This window comes from Nycticebus coucang, chromosome 14 (assembly GCF_027406575.1).
Source record: "Nycticebus coucang isolate mNycCou1 chromosome 14, mNycCou1.pri, whole genome shotgun sequence".
NCBI classification, from domain to species: Eukaryota; Metazoa; Chordata; class Mammalia; order Primates; family Lorisidae; genus Nycticebus; species Nycticebus coucang.
In genome coordinates, this window is record NC_069793.1 from 28529277 (window position 1) to 28546608 (window position 17332).

Genomic DNA, 17332 nt, shown 5'->3' on the forward strand with positions numbered 1-17332 from the left:
CGAGGCACTGCTGCAGGGAGCGGGAGGGAGGGCTGGGAGAGACATGGTGGTAGCCACCCTGCACTTCTGGACCAGCAGTGCTAAAGGACATTTGCAGGTGATTCAGCAGGAGGTCCCACACAACCCTGGATCTGTGTACCAAGAGTGGCCCATTGTGGTGGCTTCCATCTCTTGGGGTTACCTGCCCATCGTGCATTGCAGTGGCAGGCCTGTGGAAAGGGGAGATTGACTCCCCGAGCCCAGCGGGTGACCACATTTGCATTCTGCTTTGGACCCTGCAATTTATGAAGCCTACCCTGTCTGCTGGTCACTTCCTCTGAGGACAGGCCAGCCTGATAGCTATGAGGCTGAAGCCTGCTCAAATGGTGGGAGCAGGAAGAAAGAAAACCAGCCTGGACTCAGGCAGCTGACTTGCACTGTCTTTCTTTCTAAGTGACCGTCCTTCCTGGACTGCTTCTGAAAGCATCCCCTATCCCCTGGCAAATGTTTGGCCCCAGAAGGTTCTGAGTAAATGTTTGCTGCTGAGCAGTAGCGATGAGGCCATAAAATAAAGAGCTAGAGAAAACCCTCCCTTACCCCACTCGCTGCCTCAGGACGCCCTGCAGCACCCACTGCTACCTCCCCAGCCCAAAGGCTTCAAGCCACAAAACAGTTACATTAAACAGTAGCCACCTAGGAAATGACTTGGGGCTTGGAACTGGGCCCATTGTTACATAATGCATCCTCCCCCCCACTCTGTAAATGAACTCAGACAACGAATAAATAGCACTTTAATGAAGTGGCAGAGGAATCTGGCAGTGAAAAACATTTTTTTTCTAAGACAGACAAATGGGCTGCAAAGAGAAAAATGAGGCATGGCTAGGAAAAATGCAAACAAGGATGTCTGAGGAAAAGCTACCAAATCACTGGCGTCTGTAGTGGGTCGGAAAGACCCAGTTCATCCTGGAGGGGGTGGGGCAAGCAGAGGAGGGGTGGGTGTTAGTGTATGAGGCCTGACAATGGCACCTGAGGGACCCAGAGAAAATTGGTATCCAAGAAGGTGAAATGCAGGGAGAATGATGCTAATCTAATCTTCCCGTGGGAAGAACTTTCCGCGCAGCGTTCTGTACACCCTCAGGTCACTAGCTACCATCACGTCCAGTGCTTTAGCAGTGAGAAGGAGAGTAAGCATGTCAGCAGAGTCTGCTACTGGTTTGTACTGTGTCAGCCACTGTCCTTGACTCCTTACATGTGTCATCTCATTTTATCTTCGCCACAAATCTATCCCTTTTATAAATGAAGAAACTGAGGCTCAAAGAAATAACTAGCAAATTCTGAGACCAGAGTTTGCACCCAGGTTAGTCTGAAACCCTTATCTCTCTCCCATTGTATCCCTCCGGTTTATTTCAGCAATAATAATAAAAAGGCTAAGGTAAAAATACCTGTCGTTTGTTGACTGTTCACTGTAGTTCAAGCATTTTGCATATCACTGTCTCAGTAAGCACATCAACCTTATTAAGTTGCCACCATGATTACAACTAGATCACTACTAAGAAAACAGGCTCAGAGAGGTTAAGTACTAAGCCTGAGGTCACACAGCTAGATCCTTGTTCTAGCAAGGATCAGAAGCCAGACCTACCTGGCAAAAGAGCTGGTTGCCTTGAGCCATTGTGCTCTCCTGCCCTGGAGAGATTTCTTACGCCCCTGCCCACAAAGAAAGCAGATGGGATTCATTTCGGGTTCAGATACTGGGAGTAGCTGTCTGGGCAATCGCAGGTCAACGAGGTTGTCCCACAAGGCTTCCATCTCTTCTTTCCTACCCCAGGAGGCTAGCAGCTATGTCGCTCTGCCTACCAAGAACTTGCATTAACCAATTCCACTCCAGTGGTATCAATGTCTTCCAAGGGTCCTGAGGTTGGCCATGAGCCTAGTGATGAAAATCATGGGCCACTGCCATTATTTTTTTCTTCTGTGACCCAGCCATCACCTCTAATAATGTCTACATTTCTTGTGAACCCAGATGCATTCCTAGATACGCAACAAAGTCTTATAAACACAACTCACCCCTAGGGCCACAGAGTTCCTAATAAACCAGTGCTGGTGTGTGAGTGTGATGAGACTAGAGAAAAATCCCCAGATGGAGAGTGAAGATTAGAAACTCAGTACTAATGCCAGTTCTTCATTCAGCATCATTTCAGCAATAAGTAAAGGGTGAATTATGGCTTTAAAGCAATTATTTTTGCACTGGGCACCATGGCTCAGGCCTATAATCCCAGCACTTTGGGAGGCCATGGCAGGAGGATCGCTTCAGGCCAGGAGTTTGAGACATATGTTGCCTGAGCAACACAGCAAGACCCCCCATCCCTATAAAAAATAAAAGATTAACTGGTTGTGCATGTGCACACCTGTCTCAGAAGGCCGAGGCAGTAGGATCCCTTGAGCCTAGGAATTGAAGGCTACAGTGAGCAATGGTCACATCACTGTACTCCAGCCTGGGGACAGAGCAAGACCTGTCTCTTAAAAAACAATTTTTTATTTTATTATTATTTTATTGTTGGGGATTCATTGATAAAAAACGATTTTTTTGCAGGGAAGCAGGAAAACAGTCCAAGTCAGAGTTCCTAGAAACTCAAAACAAAAAGTAATCCTGAAACCCCCCCTCTCTGGGGTTCCCCTCCACCCCAGGGGATACATTATGGGCATTTTATCATTCATAGTACAATCCAAGAAATGTTTCTTTTGTGGGTTGGATCTTTGCTAAGCCTCTTACTAGCTGTGTGATATTAGACAAATAACTCCCTTGGCTAGGTCTCAGTGGCAACATCTATAAAAGAGGAGTATATAATAACAGGATCTTTCTCATCGGGTATCAGGATGGCCACGTGAATAAGCACAGGAGAAATGCTCAATGTAGTCTCAGACCCAAGCATCCTCTTGCCTCAGTTTTTCTATTTTTAGTAGACACAGGGTCTCACTCTTGCTCAGGCTGGTCTCGAACTCCTGAGCTCAGGAGATCCACCTGCCTCGGCCTCCTGGAGTGCTAGAATTACAGGGTGAGCCACTGAGCCTGACCTTTGCTTTCCACACTGAACAAAAATTTCCCAACGCTTCCAACTCGGTCCTTATCCCTCATGCCCACTGAACTGCTGAATATTTCTACTTATTGTCACACCACACGGTTTCGAGCAGCCCCCTCCAGCCACGGACTCCCATGCCTCCTCCCTCAATACCCTAAAACTGGCTCCTGCCAGTCCTTATAGTTTTCAAGAAATCACCCAATTTCATACAGAATGAGCTCCTGAAAATAGGCACACAGGTAGAACATCACACCTACGTGATACAGGAGGTATTCTGCCCCCATAGAGCTGAAAAGGATTATAAAATCCCTCATTACACCTCATCTTCGGAGCTCACCTTTGGGTGATGTATTTTCAGCCTCTACATGCTCTTTTCTTTCACAATCAAATGTGCAATAACCTAACCCAATGAAGCTGAAGATCTGCCATTTCTTCTTGCTTACAAATTGTCAGCTTTATCTCAACTATACTAGGACCTGTGCTCATCCATTTCAAGACCCATTTTTCCACTGAGCTTCATAAAGTATGAGAAAAGTACAACAAAAAATTTTCAGATAATTGTACAAAGTTCAAGTAATTGCTCAGGAGATAGCTGGCTGGGGGGCAGACTCCTGGGGAGTGGCCTGAGACACACAGGATACGCCTGGAAGCCCACAGGCTAATTCCACCCCCATCTTCTTCCTTTGGAGAGGCCAGTGGGAGCTTCAAGGCCACCCCAATATTTACAAACTCCATGATGCCTTTCTTCCAAGTCCTGCCCGCATCCAAAACGCAACCTCTAGTGACCTTCTCATCTAAAAACATAACCTGTCTCCTGTCCTGTCTTCAAACCAGATCCCAGCTCTCTTGTTCAAAGCCCCTGTGTAGACAGGCCCCAAGAGCATAGGTAGGATTCCTCATTCTCACCCTCTGCTCACCGACCACCCTGCTTGTTAGAGACACCTTCCCAGGCTGATCAAAGAAAGCTTTGTGAAACTTTTCTTCCCTCTTCTATTTGGATTCGGAAATCGCCGAAGTTATTTTCACCACTCTCCATCTTCTCTCCACCCAACTTATCATGAATTCTTACACGTGCTAACTTCATCCCTAAGAAAGTATATCTGTTTATTCCGGGCCTGCTTTGAAGTTTACTTCAGGTCTTCAGTTAGCGCTATGCTGTATGTTACCTGTGTAGATGTGTCTCCATCCCTGCCCTGCCTTCATCTTCAGCTTCGTAGTGGCCAGGACCCCAGTGGCCCCACCTTCAGCTCTTTGCCATGTGCAGTCAGGTCCCGATATTCTCTGATAATGATGAGCTAAGGGAAACCAGCCTCCTGGGATTCTCACAGATAAGAGTAACACATCGAAAACTCAATATACACATACACACATGCACAGCTGCACGTGCACACATGGTAAACGTGCAAGCACACACACAGACACATACATAGATCCGGAACACTACCAGGCATCCATGACCTGTTGGCTACGGTGGTAGCTAAGTTTCCTTTCTTCCTGCTACTAACTCATTCACAGCCACTGGCTCTAGCTTGATTTCTGTGTCAAGCAAAACTCCAGTCTGAACTTTCTGGGCTTGGGGAAAAGGTTATAACAAATGCATGCAGCCCAGCAGATGCAGAAAGGCAGAAAGCACAGTGTGCGAGCACCTCCACGCCCTGAGCCCTCAAGATCCCTAACTAGGCTGGAGGAACATGCAGAGCATTTCAGATCATCAGTTTCAGAAACTACAAGGAACCAATTAGCCCTCAGAGCTGTCACCGGACTATAGAGGATAATTTTCCTTCTGGACACTATTCGAAATAGACAGAAAAGAAAAATCAATATTGGAAATGTCAGCGATTCTTCCAGCCCATGTCTGACGGACACCCGTCTAGGCTCCTGCAGATCACACGGCCTGTCTTCTCTGGGTGTGGACACGAGACAGCCACTGTTTCTCACCCTGCTTTCCTTTGCCCTCACTTGAGGTCATTCTCATTATTCTTCATTAAGGGTGTTCTTCCTGTGAGTCTGTCTTTAAAGCTATGGAGTGAAAACGCTCATTTTCAAAACCAGAGCCACAGAGATGGCCACATGTGTAGTGAACTCTGAGTCAGGGATCAGAGTCCCAAGAGGAGACAGATGTCATTGCTGAATGCAGATGCCTGGCCGTGACCATCTGAGCCTTTGCATAGAGGAGCCTGCTTTGCCTTTTTCTGAACAACCTCATGCATGGTTTGGGTGGCTTCCCTGGCTTTCCACCCCTGGGCTCTGGTCCCCATTTGTTTTCAGGCCTTTCTCCCTCGCCTTGCTCCCCAGCAACATAGTTTCTGGAGCCCCTTCTGACATTCCCTGTTGAGACTACATTTGAGAGTTGAATGTGAAGACTGAGCTTGACTCCATAAGCCTTCCCTCCTGGATTTCTCTCCTCATATGGAGATTTCTTCTGTAGAGCATAGGGCTTGGGACTAGCCCATTTTTCAGCAGTGCCAGGCCCCGGGCCTTCTGAACCAGAGTCTCTCTTGAACCACCTTCACAATTGGGGCTATAGCCAGGGCTGCCTACCATATTATTCTTTGCATACTACTCTTTTTAAATCAATCCATTTTTAAAAAAGAAAATCTGTTTAAATGGGAAACTATAGCAACATCATTGACTGTAAGTAGAATGATCAACTCAAAATGCCAATAAAATGATATCATGAAATCCTAACTAGAAAAGGTCCCTAGCTGAAAACACTAGGTTTCAGTCCCAGTCCCTCCTCTTTAAACATGGAGACTGCCAAGTCTCAGAAGAATATAGAGGACACGATGGCCCAAGCCAGGATGTTCTCCAGCACAATCCTAAGGACTAAAGGAAAAGAGGGTAACACTTTCTAAGCACAAGCTGTAACGTTAACTGAATGCCATTGCACGTGTCATCCAAAATCATTTCAGGTATCTGTGGTGGACACTCTCACCCTCTCTCTCGAGAATATTCACTGGGCATCTACTGTGCACCAGGAGCTTTGTAGGGAGTAAGGAACCAAACGGATTAAAAACAAAGAAAAAAAGCCCTGTGCTCATATACGACTTAAAATAGACATTAAAAAGAAAAGTCTAGGAGAGCTTTCTTTCCCGCTCAACATCTTAAATAAAGTAAACCCCAAATTCAAAACCAAATACCAGTTCCCACCCCACACTGCTCCCCCCTCCTCTGCAAGAGACCCAACATTCACCAAGCAGACTGTCTGATTACGCTCCTGATAGGAAATGACAAGTGGTTATTAGTTTAGCATCAGGCATGCTTTGTAAGCAGTATTTACCACCCCCCCCGAAACCTCAGGGCTTCCCAGATAAACAACTCTCCACCCATACACCCTCCCCTCCCATCCTAGGGGTAGCCCCCAGTGCCAAAAGACAACTGACATTTTAAACCCAAGTGAAACCACAGCACACCATGCCTCTTTTAAATGTCAAGGAGGAAGGCAGCCCAGCCCAGCCCAGCCCAGCCTGGCCCAGCCCAGCCCAGCAGGTTTCTCCAGGACTGATTGAAAAACCACTTCTCTGTGGCTGGATTTAAAATCAATCAATAGAGACAGCAAGAGAAGAGAGAGAGAGGCCAAGACTGACCTTTAAGTCAAAGGCAACTGAGATGATTCACATTTGTGACTAATTATCTCTTTCTTAATCTTTATGTTCGTCTCTGCCTGAACAGGAGCCGTCTTCCAAGTGGCAGAGACATGTGGCCCGAGTTGGGTCTTGGTGGCCCAGATTGAGAGGAGCCGTTTTCTGCGTGTGTTTACGTGTTTAAACAACTGACATTAGTCATGCTTTTAAAGTCACATAAAAAGTTTAAGCTTCCTGAATCTTATAAAGAAAAACAATAAAAGGATGCCTGCATTATTTTTTTAAACCCCTAATCTCTTTAAACTGTCTTAAAAGTATGCACTACTTGGATACAGAATAATATTGTCAGCCTGAACCAAGATGTGATGCATTTTTTATGTAACTTTCCCATTAAGAGGGATGAATTACACTTTAGAATAATAACACATAGGTACCTGTATAAATTTAGTAAACACTGATTACTCTGCCTTACTCTGGTCACTAGGCACGGTATAAACAATGTATTTAGTCCTCACAACAATGCCATAAGGCTTGGTCCTATTGTCCCTGTTTTACAGAAAAGGAAACAAAAACACAAAGAGGTCAGGCATCTCGGAAGTGGCTCTGCTGTGCACTGAACCCAGGCAGTCTCCTCTAAGGACCATGACCTTGGCCACTACCCTATGCTGCCCGCTACACACTATGGGCTAAGTGCTTTACACATGTTATTTCGGGTAAACCATTCAATACCCTTATCTGAGAAGTCATACTTCTGTTCTGTTTTACAGATAAGAAAACTGAGGCACAGAGAGACAAAGAAGCTTGCTCAAAACCACTCAGCAAATGAGAGTTGGGACTCTGACTTCACTAAGATGTTACCCTGTTAGTGACTCACTGTCTCCCCCACAACACCTCCAAGTGTCCTCACTACTAAAATGCCTTTGGTTAGAGGCAGGAAAGCAGCCTGTGTCTGTGCATTAGAAACTATCCTCTAATAGCTGGACCTGGAACCTTGAACTCAACAGCCCCCAAACAATATTGTATAAGAAGGAGGGAAGTTTAATTGTCTGATCGAATTCTGTCTTTAATAGAACACACCAGGAGGCTTAGTGACAAATAACTTGGCTAAGGGCACATATAATTACACCCAATTAAACCCCCAAGCAATGGGGCAGGAGGGAAGGTCCTTAGAGCAATGGTTCTCAGAGGGTGGTGTGGCTCAGGGTCCCTGGAGGATCCCCCAGGCCCTTTCAAGGGATCCACAAGGTCAAAACGATTTTCTCAATAATACTAAGCTGTTTTTGACTTTCCCCCGGCATTCTGCACAAGTTGTACTGAGGCAACCTGACGGGCAATACCACAACAGGCTGAACCTGAGGCAGACAGGAGAACCCGGCCATCTTCTAGGACGCCAGACAGTGTGGAGATTTGCAAACACAGAAAGCGATGCCACTCTTCTTACTTCTTATTCTGAAAGTTATTTTTCATAAAAATACTATTGGTTGTTGTAACTAATGAGCACCAAGAAGAAAAAATACTATCTGTGCTAATATGCAATAGACTTATTATTTAAATGAGTTAACACACTTCTTAAAGCTCCTTAGATTTAATTTCTAATAGGGTAAGGACAGACATAATCCAAATATGGAATAATTTTTACAAGTGTGAAGGGGTCCTGAGACCTGCTGCATGGGACTGATATGTGTGCAATTGCAGGGCCCATACTGGCTGGTACCCTCTGCAGCCACTGCACTGCAGAGCTCAGCACACAGCAGGGACTCAGGATTGTCATTTCACATGAAGGAATGTCCAGCTGGATGGTACTGGCCATCCCTTTAGGTACATGGATGGGCCCACGCACATGATGATGGATGCTCAGATACACACGGCTTACCTGGAAATAGTCTGTAATGAATGATCCAAGTTCACTCTTCAACAGCCGCCTGGGGAGAGAGATACACGGTCAGCCTTTGACAGACATGGCATCTAGTGATGACAGTGTGGCACAGGGGCTGGGCCAGGCCTAAGAAAGGAGCGCACTTGCCTAGGTCCTGGTAACTCCCTCTATTCCCCAGTGTTATCGGGGAATTGCCGTGATGGGCACCTTACAACAGGGGTCTCCAACCTTCAGCCTGGGGACTGCATGCTGATTTTGGGAGGACTGTTTTGCTTATCTGTGGTGGCGGATATCATAAAAAGTATGCATGGACCTTTTTTTTGCTAATCCGCTTTCATTAGTGTTTGTGTATTTAATATATCACTCAAGGCAATTCTTTCAATGTGTAGCAGACAGACAAAAAAATAAGGTTGGACACCTCTGTTAGAAAATCTAGCTTACTGTGCAAAAGTAACAACCTAAAGAGAGCAGCCAAAGGAAATCGTAACTCCAACAGAGTAGGCAGGGGCGGTCCCAGGCACTTGGCTTTATATGAAGCAAAAAAGCAGCAAGGAAGAGAAAGGCCGTCCCATTTTGCAATCCTCCACATCCACAGAGCACTTTATAGCTTAAAACACATCTTGCATATATTCCTCAGTCAAGGATTGTGAAGTACGTGTGTGTGGAGGTGGGTGTTCATTCTTATTCTTCCTATTTAGATAAAAACACAAGTGAGACCCAAAGAGGTCCCCAAAATAAGTCAGAGTCAAGATTTGAATCCAAGCCTTCTAGAAATTCAACATCTTTTCCCATAATCTGACCCTATCTCTCCTCCAAATCCATCAGAGATGCTCGGACTTGAAATTCAACCTGGCACCATGATTTGGGTGATCTTAGCACCCACTGCTGACAGACAGAGGCAGTCTTCAAAGGGGAACACAGTGGGGCAGGGAAGAATAGAGATTTTATTTATCCATCAACAAACAAGAACTGAGCTACACATTATTCTAGCATCAAAAGTACAAGGTGACCACAGAAAACAAGGGGTCTGCTCTAGGACATGTCACTCTTGGGGGTTGGTAGATACATAGCTCATTAATAATATACTCACAAGATAATTTCAAAGAATTTCAAGTGCAAAAAATTAGGGATTTTGGAATGAGTTCTCCTTCTCCCCATGGCAAATAATGGGGCCATCTCTACTCTTCTTTCCTTCCTTTGATCCAGACAAGGTGAGGGAGCTAAAAACAAGAATAACTGGCTCCCCAGATCCAATACGTTCCACAGGGAGTCAACTCTCAAGACTTCAAATGACTGCCTGTTCTCATCCCACCCGCCACGGTTATTAAGGAGCAAATGCTCAAGGTTCTGAAAACTCTTGCTGCATCTGACCTCCCCCAGAGCATGTTCACACAAGTCACTGAAGGATAAATAGGAGGCCACAGCAAGATGTTCTGTGCAGAGAACAGGATAGGAATAAGACAGAAGACAGATCTACCCATGATCTAACTTACGGTGCTGGGTAGAGCCCTGCAGAGCTGCAAACGTACGCTGGACAAGGAAGATCAAAGGTGTGTCCATTGGATGCTGCATTTTGAGAACCAATTTCATGGCAGGCTCCTGAAGGGCCACCCATCAACACAACTGGGGGTTCTCCCAGAAGTGGGCGAGTCTGGTCAGAGACGGGTAAGTCTTCATCAGAAGTCACTGAGCCAAGAGCAGGTTGGGTTCTGCTGCTCTTCAAGGCAGAGGCATTTCTTAGGTAGAAAATAGCAACCTAGTGGGCCCCACCCACTGGACAGGTGAAAGATTTGGAACAGGAAGAAGTAAGGAGTCTGCTTCTGACCATAACAGACAGAAACACCCTAAAAAAGTCTTGGTGGCAATTAGGAAGTTTCAAAACCACAGGTGAGGCCAGGCGTGGCAACTCACGCCTATAATCCCAGCACTTTGGGAGGTTGAGCAGGAGGATTGCTCAAGGATAGGACTTGTGTGTCATCCTCCTCTCCATCCCCTAGCCTCCCTACCCCACAACATCTACTGGAGAAGTAGATGTTGATGCTGGGAATTAAGTAGTGCAACAAAACCTTCTGGCCAACTTTATTCCCTGAAATCAAGGGAGACACTGGTGCTACAGATGCCACTTTACACCACCTGACCTCAGCCCAGTCTGTGGACCTTGTATGAAGTGTTCAGCATTGCCACCTCCATTTCCATACACAGTAGCATCTCCGAGGTTGACCACCTCCCTATACTGACTACCTCCTTAAGTTGACTTAAGCTTCACAGACTGGACATGCACCACACGTAGGTGTCAGTACAGTAGGCCCAGTTCCTCACGTTGACCACCTCTGTACGTTGACCTGTTTGTTACAGCCCTACGTTGGTCAACTTTAGAGGTTCTACTATATATGCCTTACACATGCATCAAGAAACTCTAGGAGAACACCCAAGAAGCTATTATTACAATATTTATCTTTGGGCAGGGGGAATGGGAACTGGATTTCTGGGATACAGGGGTGGAGACTCTCCACTGTATATGTTGTTATATTTTTAAGATTTTTGGAACCATGTAGATACAATTCTATTCAAAAATAATTTTTTAAAAGATTTTAAAGTTGAAAATAACCACAACCAAGGTTACTATAGATGGTCTGAAGCCAAGAAAGAATTGTGAGAGTGAGTCTCTATCAAGGACATAGCATCGGACTGTTCAGAGGAGACAGAAAATGGTCTGAGTCCTGAGAACCTGCCCATCTAGACCCCCCCCAATACTAGTCCCCTGAGAACCTTCATTCCCACATTACAGAGTGAACAGGGGAGAAAAGGGGCCAGAGATCTACCCACAGGTTGGCCAATAGGTGCTACCTAAGCCAACCTGAGGGTAGACCACAGCTGAGTCATGTTGCAAATCTACTATCTACGACCGTACTCTGTTTATTCTGCTTGCATCGGGTTACAAGGCAACAGTGCTTTTGAAAAACTCTATTCTTAATTCTGCTGAACTAATAAAAGGGGATTTTACACACTTCTCTGCTGACACGCCATCTCCAGTGGAACTTGGCAGCAGTTTCCCCACTTTAGAGCCACACTCTCCTTAATCCCCCAAAAGAGGAAGGGCAACTCACAGAGAACAGAAACCCCATTAATTGATCATAACCACTTACTGAAACCTGTTGTGTGTTAGACATGGCACCAAGATGCTAGAAAAGAAGGATGGAGCTGAGCTCGGACAACGATTTCTTCCTATCTGGGCCACTCTCTCATGGGGTGCAGGAGGTTCATCTTACCCGCAAGATGGGAGTAAACAGCAGCAAGGCATTACAGCCAGAGGCCAGAATCCCAGAGTGACAAATTCACCCTGCAGTCCTACTCACTAACTCAACCAACTGGTAAAGGACAAGAAACAAGAGCAAAGCAGGAGAGAGACAGCCGAATTAAAGAGCCGACAGTTTGAGGTTCCCTAGATACAAAGAAGACAAACATCCTCATTGTCGATACCCAGGACGTATGTCCCATGAGGCTTAGGCCTAGAAGCTGGCAGCCTCCCTTCCACTTTTCCCACTCTTTCCTATGGCTCCTTCCCTGCCAACAGAAAAGTAATTACTTGTTGGAAAAAACAATTAATCATCATAATAAGGAATAAACAAATAGCTCCCACAATGGAGTCTTTTTTTCTTCCAAAGTTTACTGTGCACTTGCTGGGTGCCAACGACACCCCACTGTTGTCAATGACATATGTGTTTCTACATTTAAGCCTAAAACAGAACTGAAAGATAGTAACAGTCTCACTTTCTATAGACAAGGAAACTGACCACAACTAACACAGGCCAGAGATGACAGCGTCTTGTGACCTATCTGGGTGTGAGTCCCGACAGCCACTTAGCAGCTGTTGCTAGCAACGGCCTGGGCAGATTCACTGGCTCTTCATACTTTGGTTTCCTCAAATAGAACTGAGGAATGAAGACGATGCGGATACCTACTTCACAGGATTACTGCAAGGGTCAGGTGAGTTCATCCCTATCAAGTTCCAAGAACAGTACAGGCATGGTGAGGATTATTAGCAACTATGATTGTACCCAGGCCTGTTGGACTCCAAAGCCCACACTCCTGAAGCCCCCCGGGCACCGCTCCTCAGCATCTTCTTACAAGCACAAACTAGCATGGCTTATGCCTGGGATTGAGGACCCAGGAGGAATGCACGTGCGGGAGGCAGTAAGTATATTAGGGCCAGAACAGCCTGGGTGAGAAGATAGGAAAAGGGAGCCTGAGCTTTGGAGAAAAGGATTGCCGGTCCTTGAAACTAACATGAAAGCAAGCCCTGGGCTTCAGCACCCCCCAACCCTGTCTGGTTCACAGACTGGACTTTGCATGCCCAGTTTCATCTCAAAATAGAAGTCTGCTGCTAACAGACCACCACGGGGCACTGTGCCAGGAGGAGGAAGAAGCTGGGGAGCTGGGAGTCATGGGAAGGGAACGCTTATGCAGGGTCCGCCCAAAAGAAAGGGAAACAGAGCATGAAGTTCAGTCAGAAGCCAAAGGGAGCTCTAACGGGGGGGAATGGGGAACCATTCACTGGTCTATATTATCTCACCCCTTCTCCCTCCCAGGCTGACCAGCTACCACCCCCACTGACAGGATTTCCTGTTATTACAGACCTGTTTCTTACTCCTCACCATCTTGTTAACTCGACTTCCCACTTCTCTAGGTTTCAAGGTAAATAATGGAGGCACCACCAGAGCTGAATTCGAGCTGTGGGAGGCTCAGGGGCAGCAGGAATGGCAGACAGGATGGAGACAAACTACCTCCGATACGAGGGACACTCTCCCTTGCACGCAGGGGAAACTTAAGGCAGCAAAAGCCCTGCCTTTTCCCCAGTCCTCTTCCCAAATGAGGTAGAAGAGCATGGAGCAGCTTGGAGGTGAGCGCTACGGCCTGCCAGGGTGAGCCCAGACAGCCCCATCAGCTGTTCAATATTTCTGTGCCATTTGGCAAATAGGGGCTGCCCAGCCCCCAAGCATCCTACCCTGGTTTCTTTACGAGATCCACCCAGACCATCACGAGATCCAGCCATCGTGACCCTCCAGGCTCCCGTGGGGGCCAGTCCGTGCCCATCCAGCCTGGTAGAGGCTCTGAAGACCATCCACCTCACTTCCCAACAGGACCTGTTTTCAGAAGGCAGCATCTTTTGAGTAGTGACATACCAAAATGGCCTCTCTCCTCCTCTGATCCACTCCGCAGGGCCCCATGGGAGGTGGTGTCTGTGACTTATGACATACTAGTACTCCCACCTTCCTGTTGTCTACACTCTGTGGGTGGCCACTGGGACAGTGAGAAACACACAGGAGACTGAAAAGAACATTTACTGAGTTTCAAGTTATGTGGCATGCACTATTGTAGGCCGTTTCACGCAGTGTCTCGAATTCTCCAACAGCCTCACAGGTAGGAATTTAGCCTCGTTTTGTGGATGGCAAAAATGATGCTGAGCCTTGCTGGGGACACACACTGGCAGATCCCAACTCAAACAGAGGCCATCCTGGATGTCAGCCCTCCCACGCCATAGGGCAGGCTGGTGAGAAAGGGAAGCCAGGCCTCAGCGTCCCCCCCAGTTTCCACGCCAGACCACGGGTCCAGCTTCGTCAGATCACGGACCTCTCCAGGGAGGCCAGACACCTGGGTTTTCAGACAAGATGTTCAGATTTCAAAACAACTTTTAAGCTAAACATCTCATGGGCCAGCCCCATGGGTTTCCGATTTGCCACTTTCCTCTCTGTCCACCCTTCTTACCCAAACCAAGTCCGTCTCCCAGCCACAGTAGGCACAAAGTAGCAACACGCAATCGGACAGGGTCATCTGAGCCTCAAAGTGCAGAGCTCAGCTTACCCTGCCCAAACCAGGCTCCTCAGAAGACGACGTCCCCCTTACCTCCCGGCCTATCGGCAAACCCACGTCAAGCCTACATGTGGACAGTGCCAGCTCCGTGTGCCTCTTGCAACCTACTTACTAAGTATTTAAGAACACAGGAGGCTTGGCTTCAAATCCCAGCTCAGGCGCTGACACAGTAGGTGATGCTGAGTGAGGTTTTCCTCTTCTTCGGGCCTGTACTTCCCTCATCAGGCAGGGACATGGTGCCTCCGTCACAGAAGTGTGCTCAGTTTTAAGAGCTCACATAGGAGAAGCACTCAGAACGGGGCCTGACACACACGAACCACCAAGCCAGTGTCCCCTCTAATCCCTGCCTCTTGGAACTGGGCCTCAGACTGGTCTCTCTGCCAGCCTGTGGGCCGGATCGGCTGCCCTCTTCCGCCATCAAGACCTTCCCCCCAGCTGTGGGTCCTATTGCAGTCAACAGGCTCCGTAAAAGACATGGGAAAATCCAAGGTGGCTCTCCCTTTGGGGTTCAAGCGGCCAACTGACTCAGGAGGACATGCCAACTGAGACCCGCCGCAGCTCATGCACAATTCTTGGAACCTCCTCTTTCCTTGAAAATCTCTGGGGTTTCCTTCACACCGCCTCCTCCCTCCTGACAAGAACAGACGCAGGGTGGTTGGAGAAAGAAGGAAAATGTGTGTTTCCTGCCTCGGGCCAGCTGCAGATAACTCATCTCTGGCTTCCGGAAACCTCAGTTTCTGAGCATTTATTTCTGCAGAGAAAAAGTCCTCCCAGGGAGTTGGAGGGGGTGGGAGAACATGGAGAGAGTGGTGGCAAGAAAGTTACATCCTCAGCTGCCCTTTCTGCCTACTCTCCGCTTGTTTGCCCTACAGATTTCAACTCAGATACCATTTTCTCCTGAATTTAATTATGTGCCCACCGGCCCCCAGCACACCCTCAACACTCCAGATTCTGCCATCACCCCCTTAAAGCATCCGGTGATATCTGTTGGCATAGATCCCCTCTCTCACTCTGCTCCCTAAAAGCAAGAACCACTGAACTCATTGGCCACCCACAACACGGCCCAGTACCCAGCAGAGCATCATCCTATAAATAAAAGAATTCATGACCCCTCCTAGGACACAGAACACCCAGCCAATCAGAAAGTGAAAGCACTTTTAAGGAACCTACTTTGCAGAGGTTCTTATAAGAGCCAATAAACATAAATCTTGGGGGGGGGTTTCCTCCACACTTTTCTAGCTCCTCTTGATCACATAAAATCAGTAGGAGAGTTGGCTAGAAAGACTGTTAAGCTCCTGGGGCACAGAGCTTAGCCACCCTTGTTCTTGGAAAGGCTCATGAAACCCAAACCTCTAACCAGACTCATCCTCACTGCCAAGTGCAGCCACATCAGGGGTGAGGCTGGAGAGGGGCGTTGAAACCACAGCGGTGCCCCACAGAGAATTCAAACAAGAAGGCTCCTGTGTTCAGCCCCAGCTGTGGGAGATGGATATTTGGGGGTGCTAGAAATATAGATTGTGATAACTGGCAGGTTTAGCCAGAGTATGTCTACTCTGAAAAGTCATTGTCTTGCCTGCAGGGATGGAACGAGGAGCAAGCTCTGCTTTCTAAAGCAGTTTCATTAGACCCTATTCTGATTTATGGTTTTCATACTGATAGATTGTGTGCCCTGACTTTTATTGGGAGGAAGACTGGCCACAATATTGGGGTGTGACATTTCTGACTGATTTATAAAGTGTGGAGACAGATGTATTTGGATCCAATACTGCATTTCAGAACGTGGCCATCCTCAGTCCCAACTTCTTCCTCATAGCAACCTCAAAGTCTGTCTACTAAAATTTAAACCGGAGTCCATTTTCAATGACATGTCTCAAAAGAATAGCCCAGTTATGTATAATGACTGCATACGGGACCCAGTTACATAAAACAGCTACCTTCCTGTTCCTCTTTTGCATTGGCTAATACTTAAATAAATGCACATTTCCCACATATACGCTGACTCCACAGTCAGAAAGATGGCCAGGGACGGCTGGGATGGGCGGCCCAAGGACTCTACTTTAGGCTTCAGCGTCAGACTTGGATAATCCATCAACAAGTTTATTACCATTTGGCTTGAGTAGAATGAAGAACTGAGAAAGTCATTTCCTCTTGTTCTTTTCTCTGTGGAAAGAAGAAACAGCTGGCCCTCCTTGTTAGCACTTAGCCTCACCCAAACTTCAGTGCCAAGCATACTCTTTGAGGAGCCAGTCCCAGACTCTCCAGTTCAAAGTGAGCTCACCTCATCCAAACTGCTGGAGAAGTTTTTATACAGTGCAACGCACAGAGCCATTCATCACACCGTCCTGTGCTCTCATGCACAATATTCACTGTCATTCATCACTTTATTATTCCTAAATGTTCACAGTGATAGGAATAATGGCCCACATTTATGAAGCATTTATTATATGCCAGATCCTGTCCTAAGGATGCTTTTAGCATTATGTCAATCCTCCTGACCACCCCGAGGTTGGTGCTATTATTATTACCCTCATTTTATCAAAGAAAAAACAGACATAGTAACTTTGCTCAAGGTCATATGGCTAGCCTAATCTCAATCCCCAGTCTCTGACTCCAGAAGCTGTTCTCCTATGTTTTTTTTAAAAAAAATTATGTTGAACCTGGCACAGATCTTCTTGCAAAACAAACTGTCACAATTGATTGAAAAATGGGCTTGAGAACAACTTAGCCTTCTCTCCTCCCATTTCTTCTTTCCAACATTCCTACCACCCTATGCCCACCACCACATTCCCTACTGGTCATGCCTCAACCCTGTCGAGTTGATGGATCTATTCTACAAACAAGTCTTACGAAAGGAAAAAGAAGAGAAAAGGAAAATCAAACCCCAAGGGTCAGACTGGGCACAGTGGCTCGTGCCTGTAACCCTAGCACTCTGGGAGGCTGAGGCA

At 46.9% G+C, this 17332-nt stretch overlaps 1 protein-coding gene across 5 annotated transcripts in view; it reads right to left on the reverse strand.

Annotated features, from left to right (window-relative positions):
* Window positions 1-17332, reverse strand: part of PRR5L (proline rich 5 like) — a 74910-nt gene that overhangs the window by 32451 nt on the left and 25127 nt on the right. For all 5 annotated transcript variants that reach the window (XM_053560457.1, XM_053560455.1, XM_053560458.1 and 2 more), the window contains exon 4: window positions 8514-8562. In XM_053560457.1, coding sequence (XP_053416432.1) covers window positions 8514-8562 — 49 coding nt within the window. The remainder of the gene's footprint in view (window positions 1-8513; window positions 8563-17332) is intronic.